This window comes from Chelonia mydas, chromosome 1, assembly GCF_015237465.2.
Source record: "Chelonia mydas isolate rCheMyd1 chromosome 1, rCheMyd1.pri.v2, whole genome shotgun sequence".
NCBI classification, from domain to species: Eukaryota; Metazoa; Chordata; order Testudines; family Cheloniidae; genus Chelonia; species Chelonia mydas.
Window position 1 is genome coordinate 172646288 of NC_057849.1, and position 23967 is coordinate 172670254.

The window sequence follows — 23967 nt, forward strand, 5'->3', positions numbered from 1 at the left end:
AAAGGTAAAAACAAATTCTAATATGTACTACTGTACTAACTACCCAATCATGCATCATCAGGGATTGAATCCTGAAGTTTCAGCAAGTAACACACTTCTGCTGCTTGAAATATGCAACTGACAATAGGAGAAGGCTGTGCTACTGACACAACATGCTGGGCCATGGGGAAAAGCAGTGGCCCTCTCTCCCCAGACATTGGGAGAGCTCCTGAGCCAGGCACCATGTTGTTTTTCTATTGCTGGGGGGGGAGAGGGGATGCTAAGGCCAACTGTCAGGTTTAGCTTCCCACTACAGCTCCTCTGGCAGCTCTCAAGTATTACCAGTGCAGTGTCTTCTACTGCTACTTTTTGAAGTGGCTCAGCTCTTTGGAATATTCATGTTCATATATTTTGGCATGCAGCAGAAGTTCTCATGAGCCACGCAAACAAAAGGCAGCAAACAGTGATTTTTACTAGCTTACTTCTCAGCTAAAACTGAACTGAATTTCAGGGGATCAGGAAAAGACACTTCCCTAGCCAGAGTTCTCCAGCAGAAATTTCAAAGATGAGTTGGAAATAATGGAGGTGTTAGAGCTTCTAAAAAAAATAAATCACCAAAAGAATCTTTCACAGTGACAAGTGTTAGATGACCTAAATACACATGTTGCTACTAGGTTTCCCTCTATTTGTCAATCAAGATAAAACCTGATTCTCTGAGTCCTCTATCATGTTGAACCTAAATAGAGTCCATTCTTCAGTAACACCTTTTGATGCTAGAGCAGCAAAGCACTGTGAGGAACTCAGGGTTGCCGGGCAAGTGTTGAGACACACCCTTACTGGTCTGGGTTGTACCCCAAACCTCATGACAAACATGTTAGGTCTTCAAGCTACCTGCTGTATAAAGTACTAATTAATCTGAAAATATGTATTACGTATCTGAGCTGGGAATGGTGGCTCTCTGCCAGATATGCCTACACTGACAGGGAGCACCATGGCAACAAGTTGCATAGGAAACCTGAGGAAGAGTGAAGATGCTGCCTAGCAATTGGTAGCTTCTAGCAGCAAAGTTAGAGCACGGAGAATTGGATCAGGGCAGTTGGATTGTTTGATAGAAAAAAGAAAAATTAAAGCAGAAGGGAAATATGGTGAAATCCCAGGTCAGGGCAACTTCGCCTGCATTTCCCTTTAGTGGTTCAGCAAGGGTAACCACTCTAGGCTTCAGGCTCTTCAGTAGTCACCTCTCTTGGGTGGAGTCATAAGTCTCTTGTCCCTCCTGACATGGGTATTTCCCCTGATTATATTGTGATAACCCCCAGCAGGAAGGACTGCCTAAACTGCATTTTTTTTTCTCTTCAGAGACTAACAACAATGTGATTGCCACAGTCATAAGTTACCAAACAGCTCCTTCTAAGCAAGCGCTTTTATTCTCAAGATAAAAGCATTACAGAGAAAACATTAAAAACAATAAAAGGACCTACACACACGCTGACAGGCTTACCAGAGATCATCCCCAAACTTCAACAATGGTTCTGGTTAGTGATTGGTCCTTCAAACCCACACAGAGTTTTTAATTGTGGTCACCAGTTCATAACCACTTTTTCTCAGAACTAGCTCCTCCACAAGTTAGAGAGTCCCTCGTTTATCTAATTTTGGCCTTTGAAGAGACCTTTAATAGGTAATCAGCCAGACAATGGTTTGTCTTGTAGCTTCAAAAGGATGGCTCCAGAAATGAGTAACTTGCATTCCCCTCTTCCCAAATATTTCCTATTAAAACCACTCCACAAAAAATTAAATCTTGTTTGGTTCAGTGTTTCAAAACAGGAGTCCTTTGAAGCACATAAAACTTCCCAGTGTTTACATGAGTGCTGTGTCTCCCCCATATAAGAAGTCACATACCATCCCATTATAATACATAAACCCATTCACATTCTTAATACAATGACCTCCTTAGATATTTTAACATAGTTCAATATGATTTGTCCAGAAAATTGCAGGATATTGTCAGACCTATCACAGTGAAAAATACACAAACACCAATAAGTCTCTGAGCAATAAAGAAGCTACTGAGCATTCAAAGCATGAAAGATATAGGGGACACATGGAAAGTAGCTGAAAAGAAGCAAACAGAATTGGCAACAAAGTTTGAATCTTTTCTGCTTCTTTTGGAAGACACATTAAATAAGTACATGACAAACTGAACTAGAGAAAGAAAACAAAACCTAGCACAAAGAAGGGTCAAGAGTACCCATACCAAGGGAAAGGAGAACTTAACAGAAAACCAGAAAGCACTGTTACAAGTCAGCATGATGAGCAAACAGGATTGTTGGCAAGAACTACTAACAGGACACTCCACGCTGACATATAATTAAAAGGCAGCAGCACCCTGACATCACAGTATGGACACACAATTGTGCTATTACACAAATGGTAGCACAGGCAGTATTAATGATTGTTTATGAGAAGAGTGAGGCTGGGTTAGTGGGATATCCCTCTCACATGATAAATCATAGAATATCAGGGTTGGAAGGGACCTCAGGAGGCCATCTAGTCCAACACCTTGCTCAAAGCTGGACCAATCCCCAATTTTTGCCCTAGATCCCTAAATGGCCCCCTCAAGGATTGAACTCACAACCCTGGGTTGAGCAGGCCAATGCTCAAACCACTAAGCTATCCCTCCCCCCCAATAATGACTCAGATGACCAAAAATCTTTAGCACTGTAATTTAAAAAAAAAAAAGTCTAGAGCATGTGACAAGACAGAGAAAAAAGCTAGGCAATATCTCCTGCTAAAGATGAAACAGTCGCCTTAGGCATAAAGGAAGGAATAGTCCCCACACCAGAACATTATCACAGTGGAATGCTAGAAACTAGAAAGAGCTAAGAATAGTCAAAAACAAAGAATTTGCAAGTTAATAAGTCTTACGGCTACTATTTCATTTAAAAATAGTATTTTAAGGTCTGACTCCACAGGGACAAAGTTTAGGCAGTTAAAGTAGAATCTGGCTGAGAAAGAAAACAGACAAGCTCCAAATGGAAATAATGGGTTTAACCAAGTGTCGGGTGATGTACGTTGTTGAAAGCATGGACAGCTTTGCTCAGAGACTGTGCTGACAGTTTTTTTCCAAACTCCTCCCTCACAGTCGTTACCTCAGCGTCACTGCACAACTACCCCTCTTACCCTCTCTTCCCCTGTCCTGTCACTCTCTCCCCTCCTCTTCAAGTCCCCTCTCCCTTCCCTTTCCTTTCCATTTAGCTTTTCCCCATCTAATTAAATCCACCCCAAAACAAGAACATTGATGTAATTCAAAGAGGAGCGAGAAATATAATTTGGAACTGTCTCAGAATTTATTGTAAACCATAGTTTTGGAAAACCATGAAAACTGACTAAATTCCAACGCCCATATCCCAATATTCTCAAAGATAGGGAAATGCTTCAGAACTAAGTGTAAAAGAAATACACATTGTCTAACGTGCAGCTCATGTGGCACATGTGACATATGTGCATATACTATTTGCTGTGTAGGACCCTCTCTGATTCACTACAGAGGCTGGATGGTGCTCACTGAGTGAGCAGCTGTTGAGTATGTTGTTTTGTGAACACTGAACAAGGTGCAGCCCTAGGCCTTATTTACTACACATTAGTCAACTGCTGCTCTGACACAATGATTAATGTAGGATTGTGTCTGTGTTATTATGTAAATTAAATGCCTTAGAATCAACACATTGCACACACAGCAAGCCTATGGACCCAATAGTAGCAACCACTGATACTCTGTATCATTGTACCCTTAACCTCTCCATTGCCCCACTTTCCTTCTTAGTATTTATTAGGATCACTCTTTCTTAAATTATGCCCTAATTCTGCAAACTCTTAGGCACATGCTCTACTTAACATAGACGAATGACCCACTGAGCTCAGTGGGGCTACTCATGCGTAAGTGTTTGCAAGATCAGGGCTGTAGGTTGTAGACTGGGCCAGGGACCCAGTTTTCCTATATGTTTGTATAGCATCTAGGATAATGGGGCCCCAGTCCTGACTGGCACCCCTCGGTTCTTCCAGAATACAAATTTGATGGGTTCGGTCACAGGGTTCCCCCTGGGACTGTCACCTGATGTGCTGAGATTACCTCTGAGCCCATTTTCTCTGCCAGCCTGGGACTTCAGAACCCTGCCTTGTTGAGCCAGACACACAGGCCTGATGCAACACGGACCCAGACTCTGGACCCAAAAGCTGCAGGCTTTAAGTGAAAACAGCTCAGCAGGTTACTTGCCTTCAGCACCCAGATACCCAGCTCCCAATGGGATCCAAACCCCAAATAAATCCGTTTTACTCTGTATGAAGCTTATACAGGGTAAACTCATAAATTGTCCGCCCTCTATAACACTGATATAGAGATATGAACGCGCCCACAGGTATTAATCACTTACTCTGGGTTCATTAATAAATAAAAGTGATTTTATTAAGTATAAAGTAGGATTTAAATGGTTTCAAGTAATAACAGACAGAACAAAGTCACCAAGCAAAATAAAGCAAAAACACCCAAGTCTAAGCCTAATACATTAAGAAACTGACTACAGGTAATATCTTACCCTCATATGTTCCAATAAGCTTCTTTCACAGACTAGACTTATTCCTAGTCTGGGCCCAATCCTTTCCCCAGCATAGTCCTTGTTAGTTCCAGCACACATCTTAGGTGTTAACTAGGGGTGTTCTCATGACTGGCCTCCCTCTCTGTCCTGCTCCACCCCCTTTTATAGCTTTGGCACAAGGCAGGAATCTTTTGTCTCTCTGGGTCCTCACCCCTCCTTCTAAATGGAAAAGTACTAGATTTAAGATGGATTTCATTATCAGGTGACATGGTCACATGTTCCTGAAAGACCTCATTCTTCATTAACCATGGGCTGGCCCACAGGTACACAGGAAGGCTTGCAGGTAAACAAACCATTTACAACCAATTGTCCTAGTCAATGGGAACCATCAAGATTCTAAACCACCATAATGGCCCACACTTTGCATAATTACAATAGGAACTGTGACGGGGCAAGGTCATATGGCTATAGAAAAGTAGTGGGAGATAGATATATTAGCTCCAGACGAAACAAATCCCTGTTACCAGGACAAGTTAAATGGCAGCTGCTCCAGGTCAATTAAGACACCTGGGGCCAATTAAGAACTTTCAAGAAGGCAGGGAGAATGCTAGGTTGATTGGTACACCTGAAGCTAATCTGGCTGAAATTAGTTAAAAGCTTCCCAGTTGGTCAGGTGGGTGCGGACGTCAGGAGCTGTGGGAGGAAGTTGCGCTGTTGGAGAGGCTGAGCAGTACACCCCCTATCAGGCACAAGGAAGGAGACCCTGAGGTAAGGGTGAAGTGGAGCCTGAGGAAGTGGGGGCTACTGTGGGGAAGTAGCCCAGGGAATTGTATGTGTCCTGTTTCTAAAAGGTCAGCTACCATAGCTGATACTATCAGGGTCCCTGGGCTGGAGCCCGGAGTAGAGGGTGGGCGGGCCCGGGCTCCCCCCTTTGCCCACTCCCTGATTAATCACTGAGACTGGGAGACAACAGAGACTGTGCAAGGGAGAATAGCTTCTCCTCACCTCCCTTCCTGGCTTATGATGAAAATGGCTCAGTACACTGTGACCCTTGTCTCTAGAGAGAGAAGGGTTACATGAAGGGTCAGTGAGCCTCTGAGGCTATCGAAATCTGCCATGAAACGTGGGACGCACGGAGACAAGGACAGAGCTTTGTCACAGAACTCAGACTTATTCTTCATATTCTTCAGGTACAAGAATAATACATGCATACAAATAGGGTGAACACGCTCAGTAGATTATAAGAAACAGTTTGCATAAAGCATATTTCAGTTACATCATTCACTTTCATAAAGCATATGGAGTGCAACATCACAACAAATAATAACCACCACCAAGCTATTATTTAGCATTTATATGAGTAGCTTAGGATATTACCTCATTAACAGAATAAATCCGTACACCTACAATTATGAATGTTTTAAAAACATATTCTAAGCTCTCAAATTTCTGCACTTCTCCTACCAAGTTAATATTTCTAAACTTGTACAAAGGAATCCACGTACATTTCTTAATACTTCTGATGTTAGTGATTCTCAAGTGTACTTGAGGAGGAAGAATTCCTGAGGGCTTGAACTATGTCTTGGCAAGTAAGTGAAGGGAAAACTCATTTTACAACCACTTTGTTTTAATATGGATTCATTGGTAGTATTTAGAGATCTAAACATGTATTCTATTTTGATATGGGATCCTTAAATAGCTTTCTGAATGTATTTTAAAGCTATAGTACATTATTAAAAATTACTTAATTTGATTTTGTTTACAGAAGTTTATTTAACTGAAGTTTGGTCTTTAAATAAAAATTGAGAAAACTCCACTTCCTTACTCACAGTTAAAAAAAAAAAAAAAAGACATGCTTCAACACAATACATAATAAATGCCACTTCTAGAAATGTTTGCTTCTTGTAACAGGTTTTTTGCTGCCACTCTGTAAATGACTGCTCTAAGTAACTTCACTCCTCAAATGAAACTGGAACTAGTCGATCATATGTTCAAATCAAAATTGGCTGAGAAATTGACAAGTAGAAGCCAAGCAATATTGCATAAGAGACTGTACATTGAAATGTTAAATGTATTTTTATAAGCTTCGCTATAGTGCAGAACAGAACAGAAAAATGCACCACTGGTTTTTGCATTTATTTTCATTTTGTTTTGGACTATGTTGCATAGTATATTATTGTGACTCACGTAGGCAACACTAGATGATATTGCTGACCTCTAATCAAATGTGTCAGGTTTCAAAATGATCCTAAAAAAGGGCCTGAAAATATTTTTATAGTTGATGCAACCCAAGGAGTCTGTCTATCCTGTGGTTAAATAAATACTGAATTAGATAATGTCCAAAATTAACCTACACGTAGTATACTAGTATAGTTGTCTGAAACGTAATTCTCTCTCTAGTTGACAGGCAAAACATAACCTACATTTTCAAATCAAAAAGATTATGAAAACATACACGAGGAGAATAATTTTATTTTGATTACTTTTTTAAATTATGAACAGTAAATATACTATTTATCAAGGTGTAATATTGTAATTTTGAATGCTATAGAATTTCACACAATACAAGTAGTGACCATAAAAACTGGCCAGTCCTTTTATAATCCAGCTTCAATGTACAAAATAGCACACTGAGTGAAGCTAACATGAGATCATAGATCTAGCATAAACTTCTAAACTCTCTAGTCACAGTTCAGTGTTTCCATTGGCTGATGGACCAAAACCTAAACTATACATAAAGGTTTCTTAGAAATGTTTGACTTTTTGTATCAAATTAGAAAAAAAAACACATTTATAAGAATGCTAAAGTCAATCTTCTTGAAAATCTGACAGGAATCTGTGAATGAGAATGGCAAAGCAACAAATTAAAGAACTATCAAGTCAAGTTTCTTTCACAATTTGAGTTTTGGGTTAAAACAACATTGTATCAAGATAAATGTTTCCAAGAGTGGTGGGCTATTTTTTTTTAAAACCTACAGTATTACTGTGATGATTTGGGGATTTTTCTTGTACTATTTATGAATTCTGGTTGATATTATGAAGTTTTATAAAATTTTTGCTATGAAAATTGTGCTCGCTGAATGCCCCCATATAAAGGTGGATGCTGCTATTGCTGGCAGGACCAGCAACAGGCACGTACCAGACTGAAGACAATGGGGAGTATTTAACCTTAATGACTGTACTCTGACCACAATTAGTTCTGCTAAGGAGAGTGCTAACATGGAAAACAAGTTGGACCCAGCTGGTCTGCATGCGGCCTGGAGCAGTGGAAGCTTATCAAGCAAAACTAACAAACTGGTGACTAATCAGGAAGTTATAAAAGATCTTACAGGAAGTTTGGGAAAGAGAGGGGAAGGACTTTAACTGAGCAAGATAAGAAAAGCTGAGCTGAGGAAGAAAGAATATAAGAACGGCCATACTGGGTCAGACCAAAGGTATCATCTAGCCCGGTATCTTGTCTTCCGACAGTGGCTAATGCCAGATGCCACAGAGGGAATTAACAGACCAGGTAATCATCAAGTGATCCATCCCCCTGTCGCGCATTCCCAGCTTCTGGCAGAGGCTAGGGACACCATTCCTGCCCATCCTGGCCAATAACCATTGATGGACCTATCCTCCCCCACCATGAATTTATCTAGTTCTTTTTTGTACCCTGTATAGTCTTGATGGTCACAGCCCCCCCTCCCCCCCGCGCAAAGTAATACACTGCAACAGAAGGACACTGGACAGCCCCAGACAACCCTGACACCTGCCAAAAGAATGCCTTGGAGGGGTGAGGAAACTAAGGCAGGAACGTGTGTATGTTAATTTTTGTTAGGTCTGTGTATTTCTCATAGGGTCAAGTAAAGAGCAATAACGTTAAAATTCTGGGCAAAGTGTCTCTGTTATATGCTACCTCACCACGTGGGCCCTTGAAGAAGGAAACCAGAAGGCTCATACTATCAGGAATTCTGGGATGGAGTGTGCTTAAGCAATACTGCTGGTCCCTCAGACTCACCTTGATTCAAGGGGCAAGGTAATTTGATTGCAAAGACTGTAAGATAGGTTGCTAGACAGCGGGTCTGCATCCAAAGAATATGCTTAGGGACCCCAAGACTAGGACAATGCCTGGACTCTGTTCAGAATCCAGAAGCTTTAAACCAGGGTGGATAAAAATCAATGAATTAATTTAAAATTGGATTTTTTGATAGGTTTTTTCCTCCAAAAAGCATTTATCTAAAGATAGTTTTAATTAAGATACATTATAGCTCAAAGATATCTCATCATGGAATAGAGATTATAAATTATAATTCTATAGTATGAGACAATATATTCACGTAATGTTTAAGAAAAGTTTCGTAAATGAGTTCCAATAGTTCATGGATTAGGGACCCAATTTTATGGGATTCCAGGGCCTTCTGTATAGATTATTTAGGTTAATCTTTCTAGCTATCCAGTAGAACTCAGTACTCAGTCTAGAACAGGGATCTCAAACTCGAACCACCACGAGGGCCACATCACTGACACCTTTCCATATAAAAAGATACAAAAGCCGTCCCTCTGCCCCCACCCGTACTCCACCCCTTCCATGAGGCCCCAACCATGCCTCTCCTCCTCCCATCCCTTCCCCGCCCCCATTCCAACCCCCTTCCCCAAAGCCCCCCCCCCAACTCCGCCCCCTCCCTGCCCCTATTCCAACCCCTTCCCCAAATCCCTACCCCTGCCCCACCTCTTCCCCTGAACTTGCAGCTCCTTGCTCCTCCCCCCCGGAAAGCAGCTGTTTGGCGGCGGAAAGCGCATTGATATAGGCAGAGGAGCGGGGATGTGGCGCGCTGGGGGGAGGGAAGCGGGGGGAAGGCAACTTGGCAGCCCGCAGGAAATAACTCTGGGGAGAAGGGGGAGACATAGAAAGCTTGGCGGGCTGCAGGACATAACCCTGCGGGCTGCGTATTTGAGACCCCTGGTCTAGAAGATACCATCAGAGATGCTAAATTTTGCAGTTCTCAAAGTGTGGATTTGTGTCTCCAGATATAATATGCTTGTTAACAGCAAAAATATTGTAAAATAAATAAATAAGAGGTGAGAAATAGCAGACCTCAACCCTATTGTCCCTCTGAAAATCTGTGTACACAGAGTCCGTCCCTTATCTCTCTCTAAAAGTGCAAAGTTTCAAAAAGTTCAATGAATAGAAGATCATTGGGGGTGGAATAGATCTGGACAAGGAGAATTCTGGAAATAAATGTGAGAAAGGAGGGACAGGCAGCAGAAACAAAAGTGAAACTGTTTGAGCAGCATATTCCAGAAGTCTTGAGGTCTTTCTGAGTATAGCCTTCATCGATTTAAGATCTACTATACCATTTGCTCCCTAGAAGGAAAAATCTACAATGGCAGCAGGTTGTAAGAGAGACCCAGTTCGGGAATATTTGAATGAAGAAGTTCCTCTACCTGTGGGTAAGACAGGCATGCGTGCAAAGTGCAAACAGTGCAACAAAGAAATGCATGGCCTGGTTGCCCTAATAAAACATCATCATGAGAAGTGTTCCTTCTCAGAAGGAAGCTGCGTTGAAGATGATGAAAGGAATATGTCTGAACATACAGGATCTTCAGGTTGGTAAAATTTCATACTTCTTTAAGGACTGCCTGTCTTCCTTCTGGACTATTCTTGAATTCTCACGTTTGAGCAAAAAGTATAGTTGTTACTCTATGGTACTATCATTTTAGATGCAGTTATGATAAAAAATAAATAGTTGAAATAGGCAGATCTTCTTTTTACAATTTCACCTTTAATGTAGTACTGAGTATCAGTGAATGCAATGAGTAATACTAAATGAGCAGTATGGTAATAATAATTAAATAGCTGCATTGACTTATTTTGTTTAGGAGAATCCATCCTCAACCTACAGGATTCTGAAGACTATCCACCTTCAAGATCACCAAAATTTTCTATAGTTTCAGAGCTATCTGCCTATGATAGTGTTTCAGTCACATCATATATGTCACATAGTCACAGTATATCACCTGTACCAAACGAAAAAAACATTCCATCATCCAGAAAGAACCATAGATAAGTTTGTGATAAGAATCAGCAGATTACAAAAAGACGTAACTGATGAAAAAAATTGCCCCGTTTGTTTATGCAACAAATTCTCCTTTCCGTACGATTGAGAACCCACACTTCATTAACGTGGTTCAGTCATTAAGACCATGATACAGTCCACCCAACAGAGGAGATGTTGCAGGCAAATCGCTGGATAAAGTGTATGAAAGAGAAATTGATCAGAAGGTCTACAGGGTGAAATTGTTAACCTGAGTCTTGATGGGTGGAGCAATGTCCACAATGACCCTGTTATGTATGCTTGTCTGACAACAGAAGAAGGGAAGGTCTTCCTTACAGCAACAACTGATACATCAGGAAATGCACACACAGCAGAATACTTACAAGAAGTAGAAGTAAAAGCTATAACAAACTGTGAAAAAAAATTCAAATGTCTAGTACGCAGCTTGGTCACACACTATGCTGCAAATGTATCCAAGATGGGAAGAAATTACTTAGGAGTCCCAAGCTAATAACATATGGTTGCAGTGCTCATTTGATGCACCTCCTAGCCAAAGACTTTAGCCTTTATTTCTGGAACACTGATGTTGAAATTGAAACATATTTCTGTAACAACCACTTAGTAGCAGCTGCTCTGAAAAAAGCGGGAGGAACCAAGCTAACTCTCCCACAAGACCTGGGATGGAAGTCAGGAGTGGACTGTGTTGAGCACTATATCAAGAGCTGGCCTAATCTGATGACATTTTGTGAACAAAATAGTGAAAAAATAGATGGCACTGTCACAGCCAAAGTTCTTAACATTGGGTTCAAGAGAAATGTTGAACACATGCCGAGTACCCTGAAGCTTATTTCTGTAGCCTAGAACAGAATGCAGGGAAATAGCTGTTTTATTGCTGATGCTGTTGAAATTTGGAAGGAACTAAGTGAGATCTTAAAAAGAGAAATGTGCAATGACAGAGTTAAATTACAAGCATTAAAAAAACGAATGGGAGAAGCACTATCTGCAACTCATTTTCTTGCAAATATTCTCAATACTCGGTACCAGGGTCAAATCTTAACTGCTGAAGAAGAGGAGTTGGCTATGACATGGACATCCAGCAATCATCCCTCCATAATGCCAACTATAATAAACTTCAGAGCAAAGGGTGAACTGTTCAAGAAATATATGTTTGCTGATGTTTTAAAGAAAGTCACACCAGTGAACTGGTGGAAGTCACTTAAGCACTTGGATTCAAAGACTGCTGAAGTGATAATCTCACTTTTAATAGCAGTAGCTTCTTCTGCCGGTGTAAAAAGAATATTTTCTTCCTTTGGACTAATTCATTCCAAATTGAGAAATCGTTTGGGACCTGAAAAAGCAGGAAAGCTTGTTTTTCTTTTCCAGATTATGAACAGGAAAATGAAGGTAAGGATGACTGACTTCGCTGCAGAAGCTAATTTTTAAGTTTATCACGTTGACCTGGCTGACATAGTCTATTTAATTATTTTCTTTTTTTAAAAATATTTAATTTAACTATTTTAGTTAAACAATTTTAACAAAAACAAACCTGATTTTAAAAAACTTGAATATTTAACTAAACTAAAAAATTCATATGCTTGTTTTGTTAAAATATATGTTTGCTGTTGAAGAAAAAATCCAGAATACATAACATTGTTGTTTTTGTTAAATAAAACAATTTCAATGTCTGTCTGGTGATGTTCTTCTCCTAATACAGCATGGCAAGAAAATCCTCCAAATATTAATGATTAACCTGTTGAATTGGAGATAGTTCACATCCCAATGACTTCATAAATATCTGCTTCAATTACCCTTGGTCAATGAAATAACCAAACAATCACTCATTTTCTGACATAGCTATAAAACTAATCTGAAAAGTTTTCAAAATAAATCACTTAAAAAATGTATAGTGTGTACCTTCTAAAAATGAAAGCTACATCTAGCCGAGAGTGGTGAATATGTATTAAGGTTATAACAACCAACAGGAATGCACTTTAAGTAGAAAGTCATGATTAAATTGAGTTTTCTGACTTTTGATTTAAATCAAATTGATTTAAATAAAATCTACCCTGCTTTAAATACTCAGGGATCAGCAGCAGGATTCCTCCAAAAACAATCTGGTGCATGACCAAGAGGGGGCACTGGACTGGATCTGTGAAAATTGGGTGTTAATAAAAACTTAGCTAGATACATAAAACTCAGGCCTTTCAACATTTTGCTATGGCATGAGACCCCTGGGAAGAACACAACTATAAACAAATTTGAAACTAACTGGTCCATTTTCACTATTCAAACTGAGAGAAGAACACACAAAGAACAAAACAGACAATGAATAATAGAATAGTTTGGCAGAATTTTTTTAAATTTTTTTAGTTTTACAGACTGAGGTATTATCTGCAGCTCTGCTAATTTAAGTAATTTATTTAAAACACAATACTTTTTAGCCTGACAGCATCCCTATAATAGAAATTCATCAAAAACTGAGATAAATTGTTTAGTCTCTAAGGTGCCCCAAGTCCTCCTTCTCTTTATTTGAGCATAAGTTTCGTGAGCTACAGCTCACTTCATCAGATGCGTTCAGTGCAAAATACAGTGGGGAGATTTATGTACACAGAGAACATGAAACAATGGGTGTTACCATACACACTGTAATGAAAGTGATCAGGTAAGGTGAGCTATTACCAGCAGGAGAACAGGGGGAAAAAACCTTTCGTAGTGATAATCAAGGTGGGCCATTTCCAGCAGTTGACAAGAACGTCTGAGGAACATGCGGAAATAGTTTTACTTTGTGTAATGACCCATCCACTCCCAGTCTTTATTCAAGCCTAAGTTAATTTGTGTAGGTAGGTAGGCAGGCAGGCATAGCGGTCACCACCCTATACTGGAAACCTACTGATCACTATGCCTACCTACATGCCTCCAGCTTTCATCCAGACCACACCACACGATCCATTATCTACAGCCAAACTCTATGATACAACCGCATTTGCTCCAACCCCTCAGACAGAGAAACACCTACAAGATCTCTATCAAGCATTCTTACAACTACAGTACCCACCTGCTAAAGGGAAGAAACAGATTGACAGAGCCAGAAGAGTACCCAGAAGTCACCTGCTACAGGACAGGCCCAACAAAGAAAATAACAGAACACCACTAGCCATCACCTTCAGCCCCCAACTAAAACCTCTCCAATGCATCACCAAGGATCTATAACCTATCCTGAAGGACGACACATCACTCTCACAGATCTTGGGAGACAGGCCAGTCCTTGCTTACAAAAAACCCCCCAACCTGAAGCAAATACTCACTAGCAACCACACACCACACAACAGAACCACTAACCTAGGAACCTATCCTTGCAACAAAGCCCGTTACCAACTGTGTCCACATATCTATTCAGGAGACACCATCATAGGGCCTAATCACATCAGCCACACTATCAGAGGCTCATTCACCTGCACATCTACCAATGTGATATATGCAATCATGTGCCAGCAATGCCCCTCTGCCATGTACATTGGTCAAACTGGACAGTTTCTACATAAAAGAATAAATGGATACAAATCAGACGTCAAGAATTATAACATTCAAAAACCAGTCGGAAAACACTTCAATCTCTTTGGTCACTCGATCACAGACCTAAAAGTGGCAGTTCTTCAACCAAAAAACTTCAAAAACAGACTCCAACGAGAGACTGCTGAATTGGAATTAATTTGCAAACTGGATACAATTAACTTCGGCTTGAATAAAGACTGGGAGTGGATGGGTCATCACACAAAGTAAAACTATTTCCCCATGTTTATTCCCCCCACTGTTCCTCAGACATTCTTGTCAACTGCTGGAAATGGCCCACCTTGGCTATCACTACGAAAGGTTTTTTTCCCCTGTTCTCCTGCTGGTAATAGCTCACATTACCTGATCACTCTCGTTACAGTGTGTATGGTAACACCAATTCTTTCATGTTCTCTGTGTATATAAATCTCCCCACTATATTTTCCACTGAATGCATCCGATGAAGTTAGCTGTAGCTCACGAAAGCTTATGCTCAAATTAATTGGTTAGTCTCTAAGGTGCCACAAGTCCTGCTTTTCTTTTTGCGGATACAGACTAACAGGGCTACTACTCTGAAACCTGAGATAAAAAGGAATATCCAAGTTGCAATGGGGGAGGTCTAAGTTGGATATTCGGAAAAACTATTTCATTAGGAGGGTGGTGAAGCACTGGAATGGGTTACCTAGTGAGGTGGTGGAATCTCCATCCTTATAGGTTTTTAAGGCCCGCTTGACAAAGCCCTCGCTGGGATGATTTAGTTGAGGTTGGTCCTGATTTGAGCAGGGGGTTGGACTAGACCTCCTGAGGTCTCTTCCAACCCTAATCTTCTATGATTCTATGATCTAGTTTAATGTCTTAAGACGCAGGAGTGGTCTTACAACTTAAACATACAGTATGCAAAGTATAATTAAGAAACATCTCTCTCCCAATTAGATCTCAGTTATTTTCACAATATTCAACAGTTAATAGATACATATTTTCAAGATATCCACAATCATTTAAAGATGGACTGATTTTCCCTTTAGTCATTTAGTTAAAAAAATTAGAAGTCTTCATAAGCATTATGCATAAAGAATATCTGATATGAGTCTAACACAACATTTTATTAGTTCAGAGACATGCTGCGGTATACTTATTCACCTTGAGTAGTACTTTACTTCTCAAATAGTTCTGAACTGAGCAGGACTGCTCGAGGAGTAAGGTATTACAATGAGTATGGATGGCAAAATTTGGCCCTTCCTGTATAGATTCAAGATTATTTAAACTAGCAAAAGGTCTTTTACGTCACGTAGTCCATCTTCTTGAATCACCACAGGATAGAACTGACGGATTTCTACAGAAATACAATTCACTCCTATTCTAATCTTGCCTTGATCATTTTCAGTGATGAGATTTTACTTCCCTTGAGAAATTATCTACAGTCTAATTTACTTCAGATATTTAACCTATTTCTTAATAGCTTACTCTAAATGATTCCACTCAAAATTTAAACCTGGTATACCAATTCTGGCTACTGAAAACTGCTTTTACTGCTTTTTGGAGTTAAAACCAAATGAGCAAAAATCTCATTTCCTGATCAAGGCACTTGAATTCTTGTCAACTTGTTGCAAAGTGAAAAACATTTTGCATACATAATTATGCCAAACGAATAATTAAGTCTTCATAACAGCTGTACAAACAAACAGTTTACCCAGTACCACAGTATACGTATATTAGCTGGGCTAGCCAGACTAATTTAAGACAGAATGACTACAGCTACACTGGCCTTTTTTCCTCTCTTCCAAAGATTTTATCTCTGCCTCTTACCCCAACTTTGTGGCTACCCTACAAACAGTCCATTGTCGGGTGGTGGGATTGCAACATCCTAAATCAGTAGCACTACAACCACAAAGGTTAGCCAGCCACTCTCCTCCTCCCACCTCTAAGTCATTTGCACATAACATTTTATTTAAAATATTTATTCCTTGATTTTCAAATACTTTGAGCACCAGAAGCTGCCAAAATAGTAAGTGTGAGCTACAGGTCCTTATCACCTTTGAAAAAAATCACGCCCTTCATCATTAACAAGTTTTGTGACTTACTTTGACACCTCACGTATCCAAATCAGATCAGTAATTCACTATACATACCGCACTAAAACCAGTATGAACATTTATAGGCTTATGGTAAACATATAATGCTTAACTATATCTCATTCCTTACCTTTAAGGATAGAGAGGGAAAGTAAGTTTAGATACTGTCCATCATCGCCAGTTAGTTTTATACAAATTATATTACAAGAGAAAGTACAGCTAATCAGCAAACGCACTTACCTGAATAACAGCACTAAACCAGCATGTGTTGCCAACATTCTTTAATCCAACTGGACAACTGTCTTGCCTTTTTCGATCATAGGGGTTTGGAGAATCACTCCATACTTCTGGATGTGTCCTTTTCAAACTTGCTTTATTTTCTGCTATACTGGCTTCTAGAACTCTTAGAAAGCAGAAAGAGAAATGAAAAAATTAAAAGTAAAACAACAACAGTAAGATAACGGTATAATATGTAGTCACACCTTCAAATATCCATACAGAAATAATAACTAATCATTTGGTAACTTGTCAGATTTATTCTTGACTCAAACACCTTTTTTTTTTTTAAATGTGCCACAATGCACCTTGGAAAATAAGATGGTACTTTATTTGCAGATGCAGTACTGTAGCTGATTTTCCACAATAAATGGCATTACATAGTCAGGCTTATGAATGGAGTAAGCTTTCATGACTTTTAATTCCACTAAATAAAGGAAATTAATTTTAAAAAGTCAAAGACCAATCTTAAAACTGGGTCCTAATTGTTTAGGTGGACAACAACAAAGTGGGAAACAGAAGTAGTTTGAGAATCTGCCAGTAGTCATTTTTCATCCATACATATCACTGTGCTTTATAAAGAATATCACCACCATTTTACTGATGAGAAACTGTAATGAAGGAAATTTATCTAGCTCACTCAAGATCATGCAGCATACCAATGACAAGCAGATAATGGAATCCATGTTTCTGGATCCCCATTTCGACATCCTGTGCAGTGGATTCATTGCCTTATGTAGCTCAAGTGTACCTTGTGGGATTAGGAAAAACCCGCTCCTCTACCCAGAAAATCTTAAACTGCTCCCACACAGAGTAGTTGGCATATTCAAGACTTTACTACATTCCTTGTAAGAAATGTACTGTTCAGATGCAAGGAATTCATCACATATACAGAAGCATAACAAAAGCTGGAGCAAAAGCTCATGAACCCCACTGAGTTCAAATCACTCAGATCTTGCTATATAGGGCACTGTAGGGCAGGCATTTTACCTTTTAATTTGGCTATTAACTAAAACAAATTACTTCCCATATTAGCAAAAAATCAGTATTGCCTCTTGAGAAAACCTGAAAGATAAAGGAACATTTTTTTTTTTTTTTAAATTTGCTTCCCCCATCACTGGCATTTCTTTGACAGTGTTAGGAGACAGCTACACTTTGGGAGAAGATCAGCTATTTGATGGTGGCATTAAAGAGGACTTCAAAGCAACTATCACATCAATTTAAAACAATTTATTGAACAGCAAGTACAACCTAAACTCTGGTTTACAACTGATTTTGGTCAACAATTGTCAGAATGTGTAATACAGTTTGAGAGAGATCTGCTCAGCCCAGCCAAGAAAAGGGCAGTCAGAGTACCCTACTGTGAATTTCCTAAGCAGCCTTTGCACGCAGGGTTCATACAGAGCTCCAGCTGGACTGTAAGACTGGTCTGCCCAGGCAGAAACCCCAGGCAGAGAAATGGAATTCTGACACCTGCCCAACTACGGGGATCCATTCCCTGGCACAGGTGAGCGAAACTGGCATCCCCTGATCTTTTAACCTACTTACAATAGTTCTGACACCATAGGTTTAGCCAAAGACCAGTACCATTTATGTATTCAGTTCATTTTTAACGATTTTTCTTTTTAGAGTTCTCTCTTCCTTTAATAGTAGAGGGTTCATCAATTTGATCACCTATAGATCTTTCTTAGCTCAGTTTAGATAAAGCTTTATTACTAAAGCTGGCTTTCACTAGCCTTGTGGCAATTTTTCCTACTTAGAAATGAATCATCTGCTGAGAGAGGATTAGGCCTAACACTATCTGCCCTCAGATTACAGTGCTTTTATAGTCAATAACCCGAGACTCAAACATCAGCCTCAACAAATTCATGTCACAGTATGAAAGTTAGCTTTCTAATTCCTTAATCGGTTTTTGACAAGGAAATAGTTCTCAACAACCTTAATTAGAGTGTGCAAGAACCAGTTATGGCTCAGTAAAACAGCTATTCAACATAAATTACTTGATGCGATATACTGGACCCTCTCAGCCTCCCAACTGTCATCTTGAAATTGCTGCCAAAGGTTAAGCAAAGGAAGCCTGATACGAGGCCATTCTCATATACGTAATATGCTGTGGGACTTATGAGAAAGAATCTCTCTCACACATTGTCTTTGACATGTGGAAGTGATCGTCAAGATAATTGGGAGGAGGATGTCTTACTTCTGGCTCTGGGTATCATCAACCCTCTTCAAAAACACAGCATATGGAACTGAAAATGGCTCCCAAGAATGGTGCCAACAACCAGAAAAGTTATTATTTAACTGGAAGAGCAAGACCAAGACATGCATCAATCCATGAATCTCTTGATGCATTTTTAGACATGACTCACCGTGTAGAAAAAAGGACCTTCTTAGTTTTAACAAGTAAAGGGACCTTTGGGTACTCTTTAGCCAACCAGAAGTCCTACTATCGTCAGTGGGCATTCTGTCTGGGAAAGGGACAAAATATTGGACCCTATTTGGAAATACTTTCTAGAGTTAAAGAGCTTGATATCTAGAATGACCCTATCCCTTTCTACCATTGCCATTAAATATGGTAGTTATTTACTTGCTCATATTATTACAATCCTAATTATTTTACTCATATTTACACTTTGTTTGAAACCATCAATTTTTAAATGATATAGCAGATGAGGAAGTAAGTTATAGAAATTCTAGTAAGGACAGCTGCCTGTTTGATAACAGAACACATTAGTGGGCTGAGAAATCTTAAGGTCATTAATATTCGAAGAGCAGTATATTTGGATCATTTTAGTATCGGGACAGGTGACTGAGTTCTGGATACTCTAGGCTTGCTTCTTCCTTAGAGGCAGCTATGGCCAAACAATTTGTGGACCACAATGGAGTTGCTATCATATGTCCTATAAAATCAAAACCTATATTGCAGGAATGTGAGAGAGAAAACAACTGGGTGAGCGTTGTCATGTTAATGCACTGGACTTAAATGCTTTATGGAGAGATTCAGCCAGGAAGAAAAAAGACATTTTTAAAATAACAGAATCAATATTCCTCAATGGTAACAGTTTGTGTGCAAGCATGGCCATCTGGGTTGCACTTCTCTCAATAACCTCGAACTGACCAGTCCTAAAAAATATCAATTTAATGCAAAAAAACCAAAACTACTATAATGTTTCATGAATATAGTGATCACACAAATCAATAAATTCATAATGTTCCCATAGAAACCTTAACTCCATCCCTAGCAAACTCATTTGGCACCTGTCATTTGTGCCTTTGAAAATCTTCCCCATAGTGAGGATACCAAATTAAAAGATACATATATATATCCTTCAATTATTAAAACTGATTTTTTCCAGTTTTCTTTCTTGCCACTCCAGTTTGTATTTGACTTTTGCCTTCCCTTAGCCTAATAAACAAAGGCAGACTACTGCTTTTGACCTTGTTTCCATTTTTTTTTTTAAATCAGTTTCACTTTCTGGTTTTCAGAACAGAGCAAAGCTGCCAACAAACAGCAAAGGAATGAATGTTAGCATCCAAGGAGAAAATAAACCTATTTGTGTTAGGCTTTCTATACATATAAAAAACAAAACCTAAAATCCTGTCATAAATTGACCATACTATTTCTGTAAACCTTAAGTGTCAAAATTTCTGTATTTGACTTGTGATTCAAATTTAATATTACATGAATACACACATCTATAATTAAAAGATAAGCATGTTGCCAGTATAAACAAACACTATTTATTTTATTTTGGTGGGGCTGTATATGATTGACCAGAGAGATCCTATACGCTTCTTGTATGTGTGATACAAATAAAATGGCATATTGGTTTGCTAGTTTCTGCCACCAGAGAAAAATACTAAAACACATTTGCAGTATTTACTTGTAGATCAGAAGATTAAAAAGGCCACTTTTGGCAATCTTTGTAGTGTGGAAAAGGGACTATGGGTAAAAAGAAAAAGGTCTAAATGTAGAAGACCCTTCAAAAGCAAAAGAAAAGGTCCTGAATAGAGGCCAAAGCAAAGAACAAAAAAAGGAAGTCGTCCTGCAAGATGCACCTAACCTTCAGACACAATTATGAAAACAGTCTAACTAAAAGTTCACAAGAGCTGAACTTCTCATATGAAATTAGAGAAAAACAGCTTTAGCGGTCTTCTCATAAATTACTATTTTAGTACAAATTATGACAGAATATACATAAACTGAAACCTGAAGAACAATATCACCAGCCACATTAAGTAACTACCAGGTGCAAATCTTGCTCTTGTCTCAGCCCCTCCTGTCTTCCTAAGGAATGTAAGACATTTTATACTAGTCTAATAATGAGAGGACTAGTCACTAAATAGTTCTTCCCACACAGCTGGAAGGCTCTCTTTAATGGGCATGTTTACTTTTGCAATTAACACAGCTTCTATTTTTCAAAGAAAAATATTGTAGGGAAAGGTGGGAAATTACACTTCAGAGAGGAAGCCTTTTCATTATATCCCTGACTTTGCTAAACACAATGTGCTAAGCAGAACAGTTGTTGTGGTGGATCTCCAAGCTCCAACTCATCTCAGACTTAGGGTAAAGGGCCATTCTGAAGAATAAAGCAACAGCTAGAGCAGCTTAACTTTCTGTGGGAACCACAGGAATGCACAGCACACCCCCAAGTTGGGTGCACACTTAACAAGATTACCAAATAACTATTGCAAGTGGGCAGTATCTCACTTTCAAACACTCATAACTTGGGTCAAATCAAAGCTACTTTCCTCCAGAGAAAAGCCATGCATAGCTTTCAGTGAGAACTATATCCACAGCTAACTGCAACTTTCAAGACTCTGTCATTTCAGCTCTACTGCTGTTCACAAAAGAGGTCACAATTTATGTTCCCATTTAAAAAATTTTTGCTAAAAAGTTAAACCAAAAAAACCACACCACCAAACCTTCTCCCACCCTTCCACCTTTGGCAAAACCAGGTCTAGAAAATTTCAGTCCAAAATGTGAATGTTTTTCAGAATTCTGACCCTCTAAAACAGAAACAAGTCTTGTAACAAAAAGCATGTTGCCACCTGTAATGTGGTAGCTCTTGTTTCTGCTAAAATTTAAGAACACTAACAAAATTATGCTTTTCTGTCACAGAAGTGAGAAAGTGTTATTGTAATAATGAACATTGCAAGCATACGAAGTAGTGGTTAGCTTCTTAACCATATTTTGCTTTTCAACTCTTTCCCAAATACACCATAGAAATGTCTTTCAGTTTTAGGTTTGATTTGAGAAAAAATTGATCAAAGGTCTCTCCTTCCAAACTGGTCCTAGGTATTTAAGCAAATGTGCAGCCATGAAATATACTATTAATTTCTACCCTAAAAATAGAGGGCTGGTTTTTCAACAGAAAGTGTACAGTGCAGTAAACCAACACTCCTGAAGCCAGACGTATCAGCAGCACAACAGATGAAAATTAACAAGTTCTTCTTTATTAGATAGAAGGGGGAAGAAAAAAAAATCAACACAGGCCAATCTCTGATTATTTTAAAATTTTATTTCTGCTTTATGTAAGTTGTTTGTTTACCTGCTAATGGCTTGCTCCTCATCTGTTATTCCAGTCTCCCTGAATGCCCTGTTTGATTCCTCCAAACTCAAGGCAATTGCCCTCTGAAGATCATCTTTATCATCTCCAGTGAGATCAATCACATCTGAAAAGCAAAACTATCTTTCTCAAAATTAAAAGTGAAACAGAATGAAAAATAAATCTTACTGTAGAGGACATAAAACCAGCGTGGACTGCTAAACCACGTTCAAATTCCTCCTCAAAATTCACTTCTTTTGGCTTGCTTTCCACCACTAATCTTAACGTCTTCACTACCTACTCCCTCTCCTACTTGATCATTAAAAGAAGGAAGAAAAACACAACACTTGCTCCTTTGTAACTAATGCTCTACAAAGAGCATTTTTCCTTTTTCCAAAGTCTTCCTGTTTCCCAGGTGGTCTCCATCAAGTTACCCATCAATGTAGGACTGGTTCTGCAAACCTATAGCTTCCTGCAAAGTCCCTTCTCTACTACTGCTTTTAAGTTCAGTGTTGTAACTGTCTTTATCAAGGCCAAGATACTGCTTTTTCCAAATTACATTTGATGAAAACAGATTTTCCTTAAAGGCTATCTTCAAAGAGAACAGTCACTATTATCGCATATGGAGCAATGTGTGCTGAATGTCCCCAAAACACAGACAAAAGCCCAGTCCTGCAAATGCTTGTGTGTATATTGTACACACACACAAAATTAGATTAGTGATGTAGGTAAGGTAATTACATACACAGGCATTTGCAGGATTAAGACCTAAGCGAGGAGTCAGCACATTATTAGGCTAAATCTTCCCTTCCCTCCCTTTTTCCTCCCATTCTCCCTCTCACACATTTTTAGTTTGAAACTAAACATGTTGAATTTCCTTCAGTCTGATTAGTAGAAGCATCCAGGACAACATTCAATTTCCAAAAACAAAGAAAAATTATCAGATATTGAAATACAAAATAAGAGTCCCCACTTTGGCAATCCATCCAGCCTCTTTTCTTTTACCAAATGAATAAAAACGTTAGGGGCCTATTTCTTACTTTCCCTACAACCGCAGACCCCACCAAAAAAAAAAAAAAAAAATTTATCGGCTGCCAGCAAACATAACTTATGTAAGCTTCCCAACCTACTGTATGTAGCAGTAGAAACTCTTCTTTACTCAGAAGAGGAAGTATATTCTCTCTAGCGGCCCCCCACTGCTAAATTATGCATTCCAGTCAAGCAGAGAAACTCTTCCCAGAGCAGACAGGCTAATGGGAATGACGGCCAGCTGTGCAAGACTGCTAGAAGGACAGAAGGTATCAGACTTTCCATGGCTGAAAATCCCACTCTGCAAGGCAGCGGGAAGGGGGGCACAGGAAAGAAGGAAGGAACGTATTATATTGTACAAAGATGACCCTTATATGTGTATCTCTGTGATGTCAAACCCAGAGTCATTACAGTGCCATTTTCACTTTCTTTCCTGTTCTTAAGAGCCAGAGCAAAGTCAAACAAAGCAGCTATGCCAGGGGTTACTCCAGCCTAAAAGCAATGTTAAAAGCAGATGGGAGGTGGGTGACAGAATGGAGAGCTACAAACTTGGGAGTTTCAGAGGAAAAGAGGTGAGGCAATTTGTTTACATTTCCCCTTTCACTGCCTAGCCTTCGTAACTCATTCCCAAGAGCTTCTCTTTTTAGCCTTCCCCTGATAGATTGGCCTGCGGTGGAGTCAGTATCCATTATTTTCCCAGTCTTATATAGCTGTGGATACTTTCTGTTGAATCAAAATAATACACTGAATGTGTGATCTTACAATCATTTCCATAGCTACACACCAATACCAAATAGAAGTGACAGCTAAGGAAGGATTGTTGATATCAAAACGACAGTTCTTTTCTCATATCTTCAGAAATTAGACAGAGCACTGGCCCTTCTCCCAG

At 39.2% G+C, this 23967-nt stretch overlaps 1 protein-coding gene across 12 annotated transcripts in view; it reads right to left on the bottom strand.

Annotated features, from left to right (window-relative positions):
• The window catches only part of USP25 (ubiquitin specific peptidase 25), a 141452-nt gene that overhangs the window by 70088 nt on the left and 47397 nt on the right, over positions 1-23967 (bottom strand). For 11 of the 12 annotated variants that reach the window (XM_037905808.2, XM_037905800.2, XM_043538346.1 and 8 more), the window contains exons 4-5: positions 22053-22176; positions 16465-16627 (exon numbers count right to left, since the gene is read on the bottom strand). In XM_037905808.2, the coding sequence (XP_037761736.1) occupies positions 16465-16627; positions 22053-22176 (287 nt within the window). The remainder of the gene's footprint in view (positions 1-16464; positions 16628-22052; positions 22177-23967) is intronic. The other variant, XM_037905833.1, reaches the window with a different exon arrangement.